Source organism: Zootoca vivipara, chromosome 8, assembly GCF_965207765.1.
Source record: "Zootoca vivipara chromosome 8, rZooViv2.hap1.1, whole genome shotgun sequence".
Taxonomy (NCBI): domain Eukaryota; kingdom Metazoa; phylum Chordata; class Lepidosauria; order Squamata; family Lacertidae; genus Zootoca; species Zootoca vivipara.
This window is the reverse complement of record NC_142591.1, coordinates 54795731-54812425: the sequence shown is the minus strand read 5'-3', so window position 1 is coordinate 54812425 and position 16695 is coordinate 54795731. Positions and strand designations below refer to the sequence as shown.

Below are 16695 nucleotides of genomic sequence, written 5' to 3'. Positions count from 1 at the left end.
TGTATACAGTATAATGTTGTTGTATTTGACAAAGAGAACTCTAGTCCACAAAAGTTTGTATCATAGTCTTGAAGGTTCCACTTCTTGGTTTGCCTCTAAAACGTTAAGAGCTCACAGTCCGTGTCATTTCTATGCAATCTTCAAACGACCACACACAGAAATATGCACAGTGGCCGACAAAACCCTTGCGATTTGTCCCATCACCACAGAGCGAACAGTGAGACATATCTGCCCGACGGGAGGCATGGAAGAGAAGGCGGGGCTCCAACCCGAGGTAACAAGCAGAGCGGAGCGAGCTTCCTTTGGCTAGCCGGAAGGAGTCTCTCCCACCACCGGGAAGCGTCTGAGGGGAAATCCGAAGTGACAGGGGCAAAAGAGAGAGAAGCCCCCGCCGCGTACGAACTCTGTGAGGGAGGCTGAGCGCGCTCTAGTCTGCAGCCTCGGCGCCGCTCAGCCCCTTTCCCCCATTGCTCTCCTAGGCAGGAGGCGGCGGCGGCGAGGCCCCTCCCCTCCTCACACCTGTAGCGCGGGGCAGGCCGCCTGTCCCGGCTCAGCCTCGCTAGCGCTGCTGGTGGTGTAGCTCGCTCCCTGCGGCTGCGCCTCCTCCCGGTCTTGGAGAAACAGCCTCCGCTGCCGCTGCCGCTTCCTCCTCTGCAGCCACTCGGGCCGCGGCGGCCTTGACGTCGTTTCCTTCCAACATGGCGAGCGCAGGAGGAGGCTGCTGCTGCCGCCGCCGCTGCTATTGCTGCTACTGCCGCCTCTGCCGCCGCCGCCGCTGCTGCTAATGGAAGCGGAGGCGAGCCGGGGCTGAGGGCTGCGCGTTCTCCTGAGAGCCAGTTCTCATTTCCCCCCCACCCCGACCGAGGTCCGCAGTCGCCGCTCTTGCCCGAGCCCAGCCTTAGCGAGCCCAGCCCGGAGGTGGGAAGGAGCTGCGCTTGGGGCTCCCTCGCCAGGGGTGCCGCCCGGCTTGAGGCGGCGAGAGGCACCGAACCAGCTCCCTCTTCTCCCCTCACTCCCTGCGTCCCCATGTATGAGGGGAAGAAGACAAAAAACATGTTCCTGACCCGGGCCTTGGAGAAGATCCTGGCCGACAAGGAGGTGAAGAAGGCGCACCATTCCCAGCTGCGCAAAGCCTGCGAGGTGGCCCTAGGTAAATCTGGGGAGCTGCGGGGAGAGAGGAGGAGGAGGCGGCGCAGGGTAGGGAGCCCGAGGCACCTGCAGAGGGGAAGGGAAGGCAGGCCGGGGCCTGGCGCTGGATTAGGGCAGCTGTCATTGTGGGGACGAGGCTGGCTGGGGAAGGGGAGAGGAGTGGCTGGCTGGCTGGGTGCGCCGAGCGGGGCGACAAAAGGCGGCTGTTCGGAGCAGGTTTCGGGGAGAGGAGCAGGCGGAGCGCGGCTAGTGCTGATGCATGAGGCGGGCCTTTGTGGTGAGGTTTGGACGTGGCGGTGGGAGAAGATGAAAGGCCGTGTGTTTGTGGGTGCGTTACGTTAGTCTCGAGGAGGGAAGTTGTCCCCCGTGCGGTGTTTTTTTGGGGGGGCTGGGGGGAGCTGAAGGCGCGTGCGTTATTGGGAAGCTTTGGCTTTGTTGACAAGGAAATGCAGGCTGTTGCCTTGACACACACGGATTTTCTCTTTCGCTGCCTCCTTGGCGCACCTACACACCCTGCATGAATAGGCAGAGAAGGTGTGTAGAGAGCTGACCTGGAAGAACAAGGCCGCCGGGGAGGAGGGAGCAGGTGACGGGCGGGCGGAGGGAGCGGGAGGAGGAGGAGGAGGAGAGGACGGAAGCCGAAGAGAGGCGGATGGTGGAAAACAGGGACAGTGACACCCTGTCAACATTTAAAATTGATGCCTGCTCTTTGAATTGAGAGGCTGTTGTGCAGCGAGGGAGAATGACAGCAGGGAGGGATGCAGTGGTACAAGGAGTCTTTTATAATACATCAGCCCAGGAAAATAACGCCGCTGGGTGGAGGAGTTTCTTTCATGTATCATGTGTTTTTTTTTCATTCTAAATACAGTAAAGAGAAATATTGGAATGACAAGGTGAGCTACTTGTCCAGGTTATTAGATTGGGGCGTAAACCTTCCACTGAAGTTTTCAGAGACAATTGAATCGCTTTATTAGGACATTGTTGTTGTTTTTATATATTTATTTATACTCCACCTTTTTCCCCGTGAGGACTCAAGGCAGCTTAAATATAAAAATGAGAGCTGCTAAAAACATAGAAAACCTGATACACAGTTTTTATATGAGGGAAGGCAAAAAAATGAATAAATGCATCTATGGACTGAGTTGACCCATGCATCCATGGACTGAGTTTAGGCGCAGGGAAGTAAAATACTTGTTATATCTATAACAATTGGCAAGTCATTTTCCCTCATCTTTGAAACTGTGGAGATATATATTGCAGTGTGGTGGATTATTTTACGTTAACTTTTGTTTGTATAATATTCACCCTGATCTGGCCACAGTGATCTATGCGACATTCACCTCCAGGTTATTATTGTAACTCGCTTTACGCGGGGCTGCCCTTGAAGCTGACCCAGAAACTCCAGCGGGTGCAGAATGCCGCGGCGAGGCTCCTTACGGGTCCCTGCCGTGGGACCACATTCATCCAGTGCTTTACGAGCTGCACTGGCTCCCGGTGGAGTACAGGATCAGATTTAAGGTGCTGGTTTTGACCTTTAAAGCCCTATGCGGCTTAGGACCCTCGTACCTACGGGACCGCCTCTCTTGGTATGCCCCACGGAGGACCTTAAGGTTCACAAGTAACAACATTTTGGAGATCCCAAGCCATAAGGTGGCTAGACTGGTCTCAACTAGGGCCAGGGCCTTTTCAGTACTGGCCCCGACTTGGTGGAACGGTCTCTCACAGGTGACCAGGGCCCTGCGGGATTTGACATCTTTCCGCAGGGCCTGCAAGATGGAGCTGTTCCTCCTGGCCTTTGGGCTGGACTCAGTCTGACCCCTATGTTTTCCTCCCTTATGGTTTTGATCTGGTCATTTTAAAAGGAGGCTGCATTTTAAAATTTTAAACTTAAATTGTATTTTTCTTTCTTTTATGTCTTATTGTAATTTTACTGTCGTTAGCCCCCCTGAGCCTGGTTTTGACTGGGGAGGGCGGGGTATAAATAAAAAATTATTATTATTATTCACTTCAAAAATGTGTGTATTTAAAGAAAATGGCAATCATCTTAGTTTACTGCTTGTCTTTTATAACCTGATCCAGAGTAAGAGATCTGTGCATCTTCTCTTGAGTCAGAAGCTATTCCCAAACCAGAGCTGCATCTACATGTCAATTTGGATGTCCAGCTCAACTACTTTGTTTCATTGGGATGTGCATTCATATATGCAGCACCACTCACATTTTGTGTGTAACTAGAGCTGGATCAGGATAATTATTTTCACACTTGTGGGTTTGCCATTAACCAATTTTGTGATTTTTTAAAAACAGTTTATTCGTTCTCTTTTCTATACTGAAATGTATTACTGCCTCTGTACATCACAGTCCAGTATAGTTGCAGTAGATTCTTAAAAATTAAACTTGGTTCTAATGCAAGGCCTGAGGGGGAAGGTGAATAAAGGGCGCTTTAATTTACCTTATAGATTTGCCTTTACCACTTACTTGATTTGCATTAATAGTGAAAAAATCAGGAGGCAAACAATACAGTATTTATTTGTATGCAAGACACTCCAGTCAAGGCCAGAGCTCTATTGTATAGTTGTTGTAATCATTGTTTGACCAATCTCTGCCTCTCAGGCCTCAATTCTTGTAGAGCATTTGTACATAGACACATTATGTGGACTGACATATTGGGCAGCTCTCTGTTGCAAAGCTTTCCCCCCTCTAGCTTTGATATTATTTATATGTCAAGTTTTAACTTTGAATGCAAGCTACCTTGAGAGGCCCTGAAGGTCAGCATACAAATACTGGTAATAAATAAGTAAATAGGTAGATCTCATGCAGGATCTGTTGCTGTTTAAACAAAGACCTGTCAGATCGACATGAGCAAGGCCTAGGGAAATTGGAATAATGGCTGGAAGTATAAATAGCAATGGAGTGATTAACTCAAATTGCAGGTTAGTGTGACTTGGTAATTTACACAGAACATAAACATCACAAATGGAGAATAATTTATAAATCTATACAAGATGTTCTTTTTGTGAAACATCCAAGACAGACTTCAACTGAACTGATTTTAAACTGGTTTCATTTGTTACCTATTCACTATAGGCACTGTAATGACATAGATGGAATACCCTAACTCCTGATTCATCTGAACTTGACTTCGGCTTTGCCCATTTTATTATTTACTAGCTCCTGTTTCTTGTTTGCTGTGAATTTTAACTGTGTACAGTAGTATGATTTTTATTTATTCAGAATGTTCATTATTATATAGTAGATTTCAACTAGAGCCCACAAATGTACACATGCTCAAAAACCAAGCCAATCCTGTTTGAATTACTGGAACATGTTTAACGTGGGACTGGCATTGAAAGGTGCTCATAAACTGGCTCAAGGAGCTGCAGCCAGGTTGTTGACTGGGGCTGGTTATAGGGAGCATACAACTCCTTGTTAGAACAGCTTCACTGGCTATTGGGCTGTTTCCAAGCACAATTCAAAGTGCTGGTTATGACTGTATGGCTTATGTCTAAGGCTAAGCTATCTGAAAGACTGTATCCTCTTATATAAACCTTCCTGGGTTCTGAAATCTTTGAAGGATGTCCTTCCCTCACTGCTGCCACCTTCACAAGCATGTTTCATAGGGATGCAGAAGAAGGCCTTCTCAGTGGCTGCTCCCAGACTTTGGAACTCCCTCTCTAGAGATCGGCTCTGGCAGGCTTTTGGGAACTGACTCCTTTTAATGAACTTTAGTCTCTGTCAGGGAATAAGATGGGACATAACTATAAATACAATACCCCATAATAATAACAATAACCAGCCATGTGGTGGCCAACTGCTTTGGCAGGCATATTGCCTGAAAAGCTGTTTATAGGCAATAATAAAATAATGAAGTAGAATGCCTTATTCACAGGGTTAGAATGGCTGATTAGAAATAGCAGGAGCAACTGTTATGAAATAACTCACTGAAATGGAATTGCAAAAGAACATGGCTGTTCCAGGATCATAACTCATCACTCACTTCACTACAACTTGTTGTTGTTGTTGTTTAGTCGTTTAGTCGTGTCCGACTCTTCGTGACCCCATGGACCATAGCACGCCAGGCACTCCTGTCAACTTATACAAGAACACAATTATTTGTGCACAACTATAATTCATTTAGAGGTGCTTCTCCAGGAAGTAGTCCCAGCCATAGTGCTCCATATATCTATTTGTTTATAAAACAAAAAGTCTTACTCATATTGATAACCTAAATATCCTAAGAAATAAGTGCCATCACTTGTGCCTGTGAGAATTGCATATGAGAAAATAGGATTAGGGTTGGTGTGCAATTTTAACTAATGCCAGGATATAACACTTACCAAGAAGTAAGTCTTATTGAACTTATGAGGAACTTATGAGGAAATAATGCATTCTTACTTTATGGCTATCTTAGAATATTCTGAAACAAAATATTGCATATGGGAAGAACAATATCAACTGATTATGGGCCAAATATTTATTACTAGCCATGTATTACTGTGTGTGTGCACATGCAAACAGTATCTGAGAGCATCTCTGCATAGTAATAAGTTAAAATACACATGTGCCTGGCCTATAAAATAATAAGATAATTCTTGGATATCTTTTTTGTATATTATGGTTTATTAACACATATTTGTCCAGTACAGTATGTGTATACAGTAATGCTAATTAAACATAGAAGTGCTGAATATTTAAAAATAAAAATAGTGCAGAAGAGGGACTACATGGGTAGAAAGGAATAGTCTTGATTTTGAATCTGTTTCTCTCAAGTATCAATTTCAGTTTATTTTTATATGGAGTTTGAACCTCATGAAAAGTTGCCATTTTCTCCCTGCCTCATGCTAGAGGCATTTGTGTCTCCATCCAAGCAAACCTCTGCTTTTATGATAAGTTAAAGAAAAAGGTAAAGGTAAAGAATGCAATGCAGTCTATTCAGAATTAAGTCCCATTTTGCCCAACGGGGCTTATCCCCTTGTAAGTCGGTTTTGAAATGTAGTATATGAGAATAAGTTTCATTGAACACATTTGGACTTATTTTTGAATAGACACACATAGAGTTATAATTTTATTTTTTCTTATGCTGGAGAAGTAGTTGTCAGACTTTGGATTTCATCTGCCTTATTTTAATTACATGTGGCCTGTATTTGCTCCATTTCCCCTCTCAATGTTTTATTGAAACTCATTCATTGAATGCCAAAGAGCTGTGAAATAGCACAACTTAAACAAACCAGTATTGGGGCACTAGAGCCATTAATACTGCTCTCTACCCTACATCTTACACAAGTTCGCTATATTAAATGAGCAAAGCATGTTAATATAGATATTTCATTCCCTGTTATGTTATACTTTAAATATTAGCCTTTATTTAACCATCTTGTTTCTTTATGAGAGAGAAGCTTTTTAATTTTGGTAATTTCACAGCCCAACATTAACTTTTTAAATTTGCCTTAGAATAATAAGATAATTGGTTTTATGTGTGGGCATTACGAAGAGCTCAGTTCTCATCTTGTTCGTGTTTTTTTTTTACTCTATTATTGCAGCATCCTTTGAAATGCTTCCACATGTTGTGATTTTGGTGTTAATGTGTGATTGTTGCTAATGTGGATTAAAATGAAACCTGGTGTACCACTAAACATAATCGGAAAGCCTATATTTAACCATGTAGCATACTTGTAAGCATGTAGCATACTTGTAGCATACTTGGTTGCATTTTAACTTGGGTTTGTCATGATGTCTGTTGTATAATGAGAAAAATGGGTAGAGGGAATTAAAGGATGTAGAAGATTACAAGACCTGCTCTTGATTCCTAAATCCTGGTTGGTTCACTTGTATATCTTTCTCCAGTCCCTGCATTTCTCCCAATGTTTATCTTCCTCTCTACAGTCTTGGATTGTATTAATAGTTCTCTCATCTCATTTCAAATATACCATCCCATGCTTAGCATTTATCTGTGTAATGTAAGAGGGCTTTGCTTTTTAGTAGTGTATACTGTATAAAGTGAAGGAGTTGTCAGACTGGTGAAGCATAAATACCGTGTTTCTCATATTATAAGACACGTCTTATATTTATTTTTTCCTCAAAAAAACACACTATGGCTTATTTTCAAGGGATGTCTTATTTTTTTCCTCCTCCTCCTGCCGCGGCCGGCATTGCTGCTGCTCCTATCACTATGTCTTATTTTTGGGGTATGGCTTATATTCCTTGAATGCTTAAAAATCCTGCTATGGCTTATTTTATGGGGATGACTTAAAATATGAGAAACAGGGTAGTGTAGATCTTGCTGTTGTAAAATTCCTCCTATTTCAATGGAGCTTATGAAGGCAAAGTATTTTGGTTAGTTATGATGAGTCATCTTGACTTTCACACTTCCTTTTCTTAGTTAATATCACAGTTTTTAACAGCATATATTTCCTGCTGCTATAACAGTTACCTTTGACTTTGCCCTATTTTTGTTCTTATCTGTTTACTTTTTCAACCCCCATTTCTTTTTTGTTCTATTACCTTACCCTACCTTACTTTTGGGGACGTGGGTGGCTCTGTGGTCTAAACCACTGAGCCTAGGGCTTGCCGATCAGAAGGTTGGCGGTTCGAATCCTTCCGATGGGGTGAGCTCCCGTTGCTTGGTCCCTGCTCTTGCCAACCTAGCAGTTCAAAAGCACAGCAAAGTGCAAGTAGATAAATAGGTACCGCTCTGGAGGGAAGGTAAACAGCGTTTCCGTCACTGCTTTGGTTCACCAGAAGCAGCTTTGTCATGCTGGCCACATGACCTGGAAGCTGTCTGCGGACAAACGGCAGCTCCCTCGGCTTATAGACCGAGATGAGTGCCGCAACCCCAGAGTCATCCGTGACTGGACCTAACGGTCAGGGGTCCCTTTACCTTTACCTTACCTTACTTAACGAAAACTGCATGTGTATCCACTAAGATGGAGGAGTGATCACTCATATTAATACTTATTTACAACTTCTGAAATCAAACCTAAGAACTCCTGAAGAACCCTAATATATTGGAGGTGTGGTGGCAATACCGCAAAGTGTGGTTAGGCTGTTCATATACTTGGTGGTTCAGTGATTTTAGCCCATGGAATAGAAATTGAGGAAGGAATAATAGTAGATGTGAAAACATTTTGATGTTGCACTTGCTTTGCAGTATATATTGTGGCCATCTGTCTATCTCAAGAAACAATAGAGTGGGCTTTCAAGGGTGAAGTCAAACTGCTGTGTTAGCAAAATCAGAGTGACCTCCCAGAGGCACAAGCCTGGGCAGTAAGTATGAGGGTCCTGGGCTTCTCAGACCCCCCCCCTCTTGGCCTCAGTGATGTGGTTCAGACGAACGCAGCTTGCCTACAGGAGTTGCCAGGAGGCGTACAAGGCCGTTTTAGGGACTCCACTCCATATTTATGTAGCGTTTACTCATTAGCCTTTTCTTCTCCCAAAGATATTACACAAGGCAGTGGAGATTTAGGATCAGAGTTTTCCTTCTCAGGTTGACAAGCCCCATCTGCCCCTCACCTCCCTCTACAACCTGTGCAGAAGCTTCCTTCTTGACAATTGGACCCAATATTGGTCTTATCTGCTCAATCTGCTGGAGCCTCTCTTCACATGCAGGGGAAGTCCCTAACTCATTGAGGGTTTGAGACCTATTGGCTACCCTCACCAGGTTTAGCTGTCCAGTTGAAGCCGTTCCGGGGGAATGGCCACTGTCACATGCTGACAGCTTCTAGGAGCCACAGATGAGAGCTGAGGGCAGGGCGGGAACCAAAGGTGGACAAACTGCTTTAGAAGGAGCATGACATGACTCCAAGAGCAACCAAGATGATCAGTGGTCTGGAAACCAAGCCTTATGAGTAATGGTTGAAGGAGTTGGGTATGTTTAGCCTGGATAAGAGGAGACTGAGAAGAGATATGATAGCCATCTTCAAATATCTAAAGGGCTGTTACATGAAAGATGGGGCAAGCTTGTTTTCTCCTGCTTTGGAGGGTAGGACTCAAACCAATGGTTTCAAGTTACAAGAAAGAAGATTCCACCTAAACTTCAGGAAAGACTTACTGATGGTAAGAGCTGTTCGACAGTGGAACAGATTCCCTTGGAAGGTGGTGGACTCTCCTTCCTTAGTGGTTTTTAAGCAGAGGCTGAATGACATTTGTCATGGATGCTTTAGTTGAGATTCCTGCATTGCAGGAAGTTGGACTAGATGGCCCTCACGGTCCCTTCCCACTCTACAGTTCTATGATTCAATATTGATCTGTTACTCCTGATGGGTGAGGTCAAACTTTTACTGCTTATATTCAAAACTTTGGCAAAAATTCAGAGTTCTAATACAAATTGCATTTGCAAAAACAGTTAGCAAAACTATATTGTATATAAAACACTAAATATGAATGAGAATCAAGGATAAAAAACAACCAATAGAACAAAGTATAAGAAATAATAGAATATATTGGTTTTTGTAAATTTTGTAAAGTAGTACTAAATGGCAGGTTTCTTGTGTGATAATCTAATGCTAGAGAGAATTCCTCTTTTTCATTATGTTTAAAATACTTGATTTGTGTCACACCCACTGAAACTGCCTCTTGATGCTTGCAGTTATATTGGGAGAAATGCATGGATCTTCCCTTATTATTACTTATCTATCTACCAAGAGCAAACACATTCTGCAACCAAAAATCTGTTCAGTGGTGGTCAGTATACAAGAGAAATATTTAAATAAAAACATAGTTAGTATTGAAACTGGTATTAGTTCACAGTGCTGACAGGAGTATGATAATTCCCTAGTAACGCCCCAATTTTTCATGTTCTTAATCATTTCCATGCTAAACATTTGCTCCTATCCAAATTAACTCATTTTATACTGAGTGTGCTATAAACAGAAATCTCAGTTCCTTAGGTGCCTTTCTGTCCATTTGAATAAGAAATACTGCTTGAAACATAAACACCTTTTTTCTGCTTGCCTGGCACAAATAGCAGCTTCCCCTGGGACAGTGTTAGAAACTCAGATATAAAAGCTAATCACCAAATGGCTTCTTAAACCCAGGTTACAGTCACCACAGCAGAATGTCAAGGCACCTTTTTGATGTGAAATTTTGCTAAGTAACATTTTGCTTTCCCATTACTTATTTACCTACTAATTTGTGTAGCTGTCCCATAGCAGAAGTACTCTAGGAAGCCAGTGTGGTGTAGTGGTTAGAGCGTTGTGCTAGGACTTGGGATATTAGGGTTCAAATCCCCACTCAGTCATGAAGCTCACTGGGGAACCTTGGGCCAGTCACAGCCTCTTAAACTACCTCACAGGGTCCTTGTAGGGATTAACTGAGAATGAGGGGATGAACATGCACTCATTGAAGAAAAGGGTGGGATATAAATGCAGTGAATAAGCTTACCGGCTTAAGGAAGCTGGAGGGGGCAGCCAGATGGAGATGTCTGTCGCCAGCCTGGCACCCAGAGATCTCCACATGCTCACACATACTGCCTCCTCCTGGCAATGAAGCAAAAAGAGGATGAGCAGAGGTTGGCAACTGCAATAGCATTGTTGCTGATACGGTATTTAGCTTGAGAAGTGCAGCACAATGCTATGACAGCTGTATACCATCCTGCACTTTGGATCTTAAAATGGATGTGAGAATGACAAGAGAAAGAGTACACTGAAATTTATGACTGCTCCAATGCAAACACAGCACTACATGGGCGCTGGATGAGTATCTGAAGCAGGATATATAAAGAAGCCTCAGAGACACTTATTTTGCAAGGCTGCCTTTTGCAGTCACACTAGTAAAAAAATTATGGGCTAATAATTTCTATCAACCTACTTCAAAGATGCTCTTGCTATATTGTAATTTGAAGCTGTGAGCTTTCAAGTAGTTTGATCTATTCTGGCAAATAGGGCCATAAGATACTACCTAGGTGGTAAAGCTTGGTGAGACTTCTCCTGTAAATAGTTCCCAGTACATAGAATTTCACATAGGTTTTGTTTTATCAACATCATTAAAACAAGTTTAGCATTAGCAGACTTCATCTTTTTTTCAAAATGTCAGCTGATTGAATGTCTGTAGTGTTCAAGGGTCAATTGCATTCATTAGACTCTTTTGCTGTGGTTCCACTTTAAAGCCAGACATACTTTTGGGTGAACATCAATTCTTGAAATGAAGGGGATAGGCTGGAGTCCACCAATATGGTGAACATAAAAATAATAATTTTGACTTCTGCTATCTGCTTTATAGTGGCATTCCCCCCCCCTCGATTGTCATGCAAGCCTAGTGCCCATCTGAATGAAGCAAATTTAGTATTTCAGTCCTTTAACAATACCAAAATATAACTCCGTCCCATACAAAGCCCTGCTTAGAATGCATGGAAGTGGTGGTTTCAATCACAAAATAGGTTTCTACTCGGGAGAAGGAGAACTGTCAGCTGAATTTGATGTCTCCTGCTTGGCAGCTTCAGCTTGTTACCTATCCTGCTCTCTTATGTATGCTGGGTAACAAATCCCAAGTGGTCTCCCCTTTGGGGAAAAGTTACAACATTTGTGGCTTTTTTAGTTCAATCAGAAAAAGACAAGCAAAGGGAGAGATAATGCAGTATGTAGAGAAAGTTGGATAGAGAGAAAACCAAGGCCATCCAGTGAAACTAGAGGATTCAGGCCCATATGTTAACTATGGAATTCACCATCTCAAGATGGCACTAAGAATCAGCACCAAGTTGGATGATTTTAAAAGGAGTTTATACAAATTAATGATATCAGTGACTACTAGTCATGAAGGCTTTGTTCTGTTTCTGGTATCAGAGTTGATGTGCTTCTGACTATCATTTGCTGGTGGGTGCAAGAGGGGAGAGTAGTGCTTGGGTTCTGTTTGCAGGCTTCCCATACCAGTAGGTAGTTGGATCACTGGGAGAATAGGAGGCTGAACTAGATGAGCTTTTCTTTCTAATTATTTTCATTAATAATAACAAAGCAAAATAGTAAGTACCAAGGGGCAGAAGAAGCTTTTCTCCACAGCTGAGCACCAATATTAGAAATTTGTGACACACATTCAAAAATCTCTTCAAAATTTGTAATTTACATAATGTACTTGGCAGTGTACAAAATTCCCATTGTTCTAGGCACATTTTGCAACAGGGAGTTTCATTAGCACCAGTAGTTTCTGAGCTCTGGGTGCAGTACTGCACCTAAGGTTTCAGACTAAAACTGAGAAGTGGAAGGAAATGAGAACCTTTTTCTGCCTCTCCACTTCCAGCTATTCTCTTAAGACTGGAGTAGAGACCCTGTTAATAATGTTAGGGAGGTGGGCACGGGAAGGACTAGATCAGGCACCCCCAAACTTCGGCCCTCCAGATGTTTTGGACTACAATTCCCATCATCCCTGACCACTGGCCCTCTTAGCTAGGGATCATGGGAGTTGTAGCCCAAAACATCTGGAGGGCCGCAGTTTGAGGATGCCTGGACTAGACTATCTGAAAAATGAACATAATATTTTAGCTGCAGTTCATTCATTTTCAACTTTGTATTGTTATTCAAGAAGTGTGCCTAGACATTCTGTTGTTGTGCCCACAACCTAGGTTTAAGGTGCCATTTAGCTCTTAGCTTTCATATCTCAGTTTCTAACACTGGTACTCAGTGTGTTTTGGCTCATAATTTGAATCCTATGCAGAGACAGAACGCTATTTGCTGCAGTGCTCAGTGTTCAAAGATGGAATAGAAATGAGTTTTTGTGATATCTGATGTAATGAAAGATATGTTTCCATTAGGAAGATGACTGAACTCATAAAAGTTTATGAATACAGTATAACATTCATGATTTCACTTGGCCTCAGAGAAAGCTAGTTACTAAAGCTGTGATTCTTTGCACAATTACCTAAGAGTAAGTCCCAATGAATTCATTTACTTGAGTTAAATTCTATAGAATTATGTTGTATAGGTTGATTTTTATATTTGTAGATTTTCCTTTATTTTGAAATTGGACATTCAGATATATTGACAACTATCCTCTTTGTGTTACTGTAACAGGTTCCTTTTACTTTCTAATATCTCACTAATGTAGAAAGAATTGCTCTTTTTCCATATGATGGTTATGAGATACCTCATCCCTTTCATAAAATGAGAGCTGAAGCTTTGAAACAATGGTCACAAAAAGCCTCATGCTGAAGTTCATTTGATTTTAATATGAGGCAGAGTTATGTGTTTATGTAATTTTCTCTGTTTAAACAAAAATGCTTAGTTCAATCAAGCCTAGTAACTTTAAAAAAGTTTTTACCTAAGGAACTTGAAACTTCATAGTCTATATGATTGATTGATTCTTGAGATTTTGTTTTACTGTATTTAAAAATATATTGCCTTTCAAGCACAGCAATCAAGGCAGTTAAATATTGTTTATAACAATGCAAAATTACTTAAAAGCATATTGTCATATAGAAATATGCTTCTATGGCTGCAGGTTTATTATGACAGGTTTATTCTGAGTGCCAGTTCTGACTAATCAAATTTGGACTTTGGGACCCAGCAGTTGGTCTTGCTGCTTAACCTGAAACCACCTCGTTTTGCATTGTCTCCTACACCACTTCCCACAACCAATCTTCAATACTCCCTTTACGTATTGGTAAATCTTCATTTAGAAGTTGGGACTAAAAGCTACACATTATTAGCCTTTTGTGCTTGTGTGAAGACTCAGATTTCATTAATATTCTGACATTTAAGATATTGAACTGAGAAATCCTCTACTATGTGTTTTTTTGGGGAAACTATCTTTTAAAAAAGTGTATTTTGTTGATTTATCAAACTTAAACAGAATTACATAATAACTACAAGTAAAATTCCCACCCATCCATCCTTATTGGATTTATCTCTAAGTAATACATAGTTTCAGTCTAGCTCTAGGTTTTCACAAGCATCAATAAAGTAATGTATTGAAAGTGTCATCCCACACTTGTTGCATGTGCTCTTGATGGGTGAAAGCTGTGTTCATACTGTGCATATTGAATAAAATCAAGCCAAGCTCTTACTACCTGTACAATGTTCACATAGTAAGGTGGTTTGTCCATGAATATCAAGCCCCAGGTCTGTGAGATCCAAGATTCAAATCTATCCAAATTGTATCTGCTTCCTCCCTATCTGCTCAGAAAAATGCCACATATCCAGTGCCCCACAAACATCAGGGTAGCTTCAAGATGGTGATATTGAACTGAAAAATAAATGTCAAGAAAAGGAAGCACTAGGCACCTCCTTCCTACCTACCCTTCTGCTCCATCCCTCAGCCTATCCAGGCTGGTTTTGGTTGTGGGGTGGGGGGTGGAGCTGAAATCTTAGTAAGATATGGTTAAAACCTTGAATAATACCTTACACTGGGAGGTTATTTTGTGTATTCTGAGTAGCTGAGGAAGCATCTGAGTTTTGCACGAATCTTTTTAGGCCTATTGATTCATTGTACTATTTATTGGGCTCCATTGCGAATAGGCACAGTGCATGTTTTGTACTGTTACTAGTGCCCATGAGAACTTCCCACAAGGGATCTGCCTTTTGCCATTATTTTCTCCAATGCCTGCTTCTGGCATTTCATTAACCTTTCCACAAGAGTTCTGACATATCATTTCAGAATTGCATATACACAGAGAGAAAATCCTTTTCACCAATTCCTTTTTATTATCACTGTGGATTGCATGGGGCGGGCGGGATAGTCATAGAGGCATTGGATCAAAGATTTGCTGATAGACATTTAACCTGACTTCCTCAATTTGGAATTCTCACAATGAATTTGCTGGGATCAAAACATTGTTGGGTGAATTTCTTCTTTTGACACATTTACAGGAATGTTTCTGCAACTGAATAAGGCATTCAGTTACGGTAGTTGGTGGGCTGGGAGGACTTGCTTCCAAGACCCATCTTGCCAAATGTTGGCAGTAACAGCTGCTTTGATCAAGAGAGTCCTGTATGGGATATATCTCCCATGTCACATCACAGAACTGCTGTGGTCCACAGAGCAGGTTGGAGTTGAAAGTCCCAAGCTATTCCCATAAGTAAGGGGAGAAAGGTAGTTTCCTTTTTCCTTCTGAATTAGCAAAGTGTTGGATTTGGGAGGAGATAGGTACACAAAGCATGGCCCCATGGTGTGTACAGCATGGGTAGGCAAACTAAGGCCCGGGGGCCAGATCCGGCCCAATCGCCTTCTAAATCCAGCCCACGGATGGTCCAGGAATCAGTGTGGGCCGTAGTCTGGGGTCCCCTGTCCTAACCCACAGAAATGGTTTTTCATGGAGTGCAAGGGGCTGAAAAATCCTTATGTTCTGCATGGTGCTTTGTGTTTAGGTCAGTGCTCTTAACTTTGGGAAATTGTTTGCTTGGTCCCAATTCTAAAATAACAATAAAGAAATGCACTTTAGTCTGATTTTCCGGCCCTATTCTTTGCCCAACAAATGGCATTGTTCTTTGTGGTTAGCTCAGTGTCTGTTTACACCAGGTTATTTCTCTAGTTGTCTTTCCTGCACAGCAGGTTTGACCATTTTTATCCTACGACCTTTGTTGTAAAACTTGTTCTTTATCACACTGTAATATTGCTTCTCACACTGTAATATTACTTGCTGGAGAATAATTATGGGAAAATGTTTTACTGCATGGTTTCTCACTTCCCATATGTAGAACACATATGCTATGGAAAACACTTGTTTGGGATAATCCTCATACTCTCACACTTAAGATGCCAGTATTAAGCTGCATCCTTGAAACCTTGAGAACCCATGAGAATGCAGTATTGAACTACAAAGAATGTTCATGACAAGTCATGACATGCCTGTTAGGTGCTTACCTGCCTGCAGCATAAGCAGTTGTACCATAGCCACTGAATGCAATCCATAGATTCAAGCTATTTGAAAGCTAGACCACCTCTTTGAGAATGCATAAAACATGATGGCTCAGAAAGCTCCTTGAATAGGCTTGAAAATATGGCACACAGAGGGTAAAATGCTCTGTGTGCTGTAATTTTATTAAAATTAGCTTTTTGCCTGTTAATCCAATATTTTGTGTGTTTTGCTGGAAGGCTGATTAACTTTGGTCTTATTGCTTCTTCTGCAGTCTCTTTTGGTTCCACAAATGTTTTCTGGAGGTCTGATAATCAATGTGTGAAGGTGACATTGTAGAATTGGAAGAGACCCTGACGGTCATCTATTCCAGTCTCCTGCAGTGCAAGAGTATCAATGCCACTGATATGAATTTCCTGAATTTCCTGTTAGTAAATATCACTTCCAGCTCCATAAAATTCAGACAACCATCAGGCGTTACCCAAGTTCAAGGACACATACCAGCCAGGCAAAAACGTTCAATGGTATGAAATAGGTCTGGTGAGAGGTGTGGCCTGGGGAAAATCCCAAGGGCAAGATAGAGAAGAGGTCTGAAGAGCTGCAGTTTGCCCCAGAACTGAAGTATATACATTTATAAAAATTAGAATAAAAATAGAAATATTTGGCAGTTTGAACAGCTATTTGGTGGCACGGTTGGGGGAGTTTTCTATTATAATCTAGGAAGTATACATAAAATTCAGTCATAATTCCAATGAAATTGGCAATAAACCGAT

The 16695-nt window shown here is 42.0% G+C and overlaps 1 protein-coding gene across 3 annotated transcripts in view; it reads left to right on the top strand.

Annotated features, from left to right (window-relative positions):
* Positions 1 to 230: 230 nt before the first annotated feature.
* ARFGEF1 (ARF guanine nucleotide exchange factor 1) overlaps positions 231 to 16695 on the top strand; it is a 65368-nt gene continuing 48903 nt past the window's right edge. For 2 of the 3 annotated variants that reach the window (XM_060277764.2, XM_035125747.3), the window contains exon 1: positions 568 to 1150. In XM_060277764.2, coding sequence (XP_060133747.2) covers positions 1027 to 1150 — 124 coding nt within the window. In that variant the 5' untranslated portion in view covers positions 568 to 1026. Of the gene's footprint in view, positions 1151 to 16695 lie in introns of all 3 variants that reach the window. The other variant, XM_035125749.3, reaches the window with a different exon arrangement.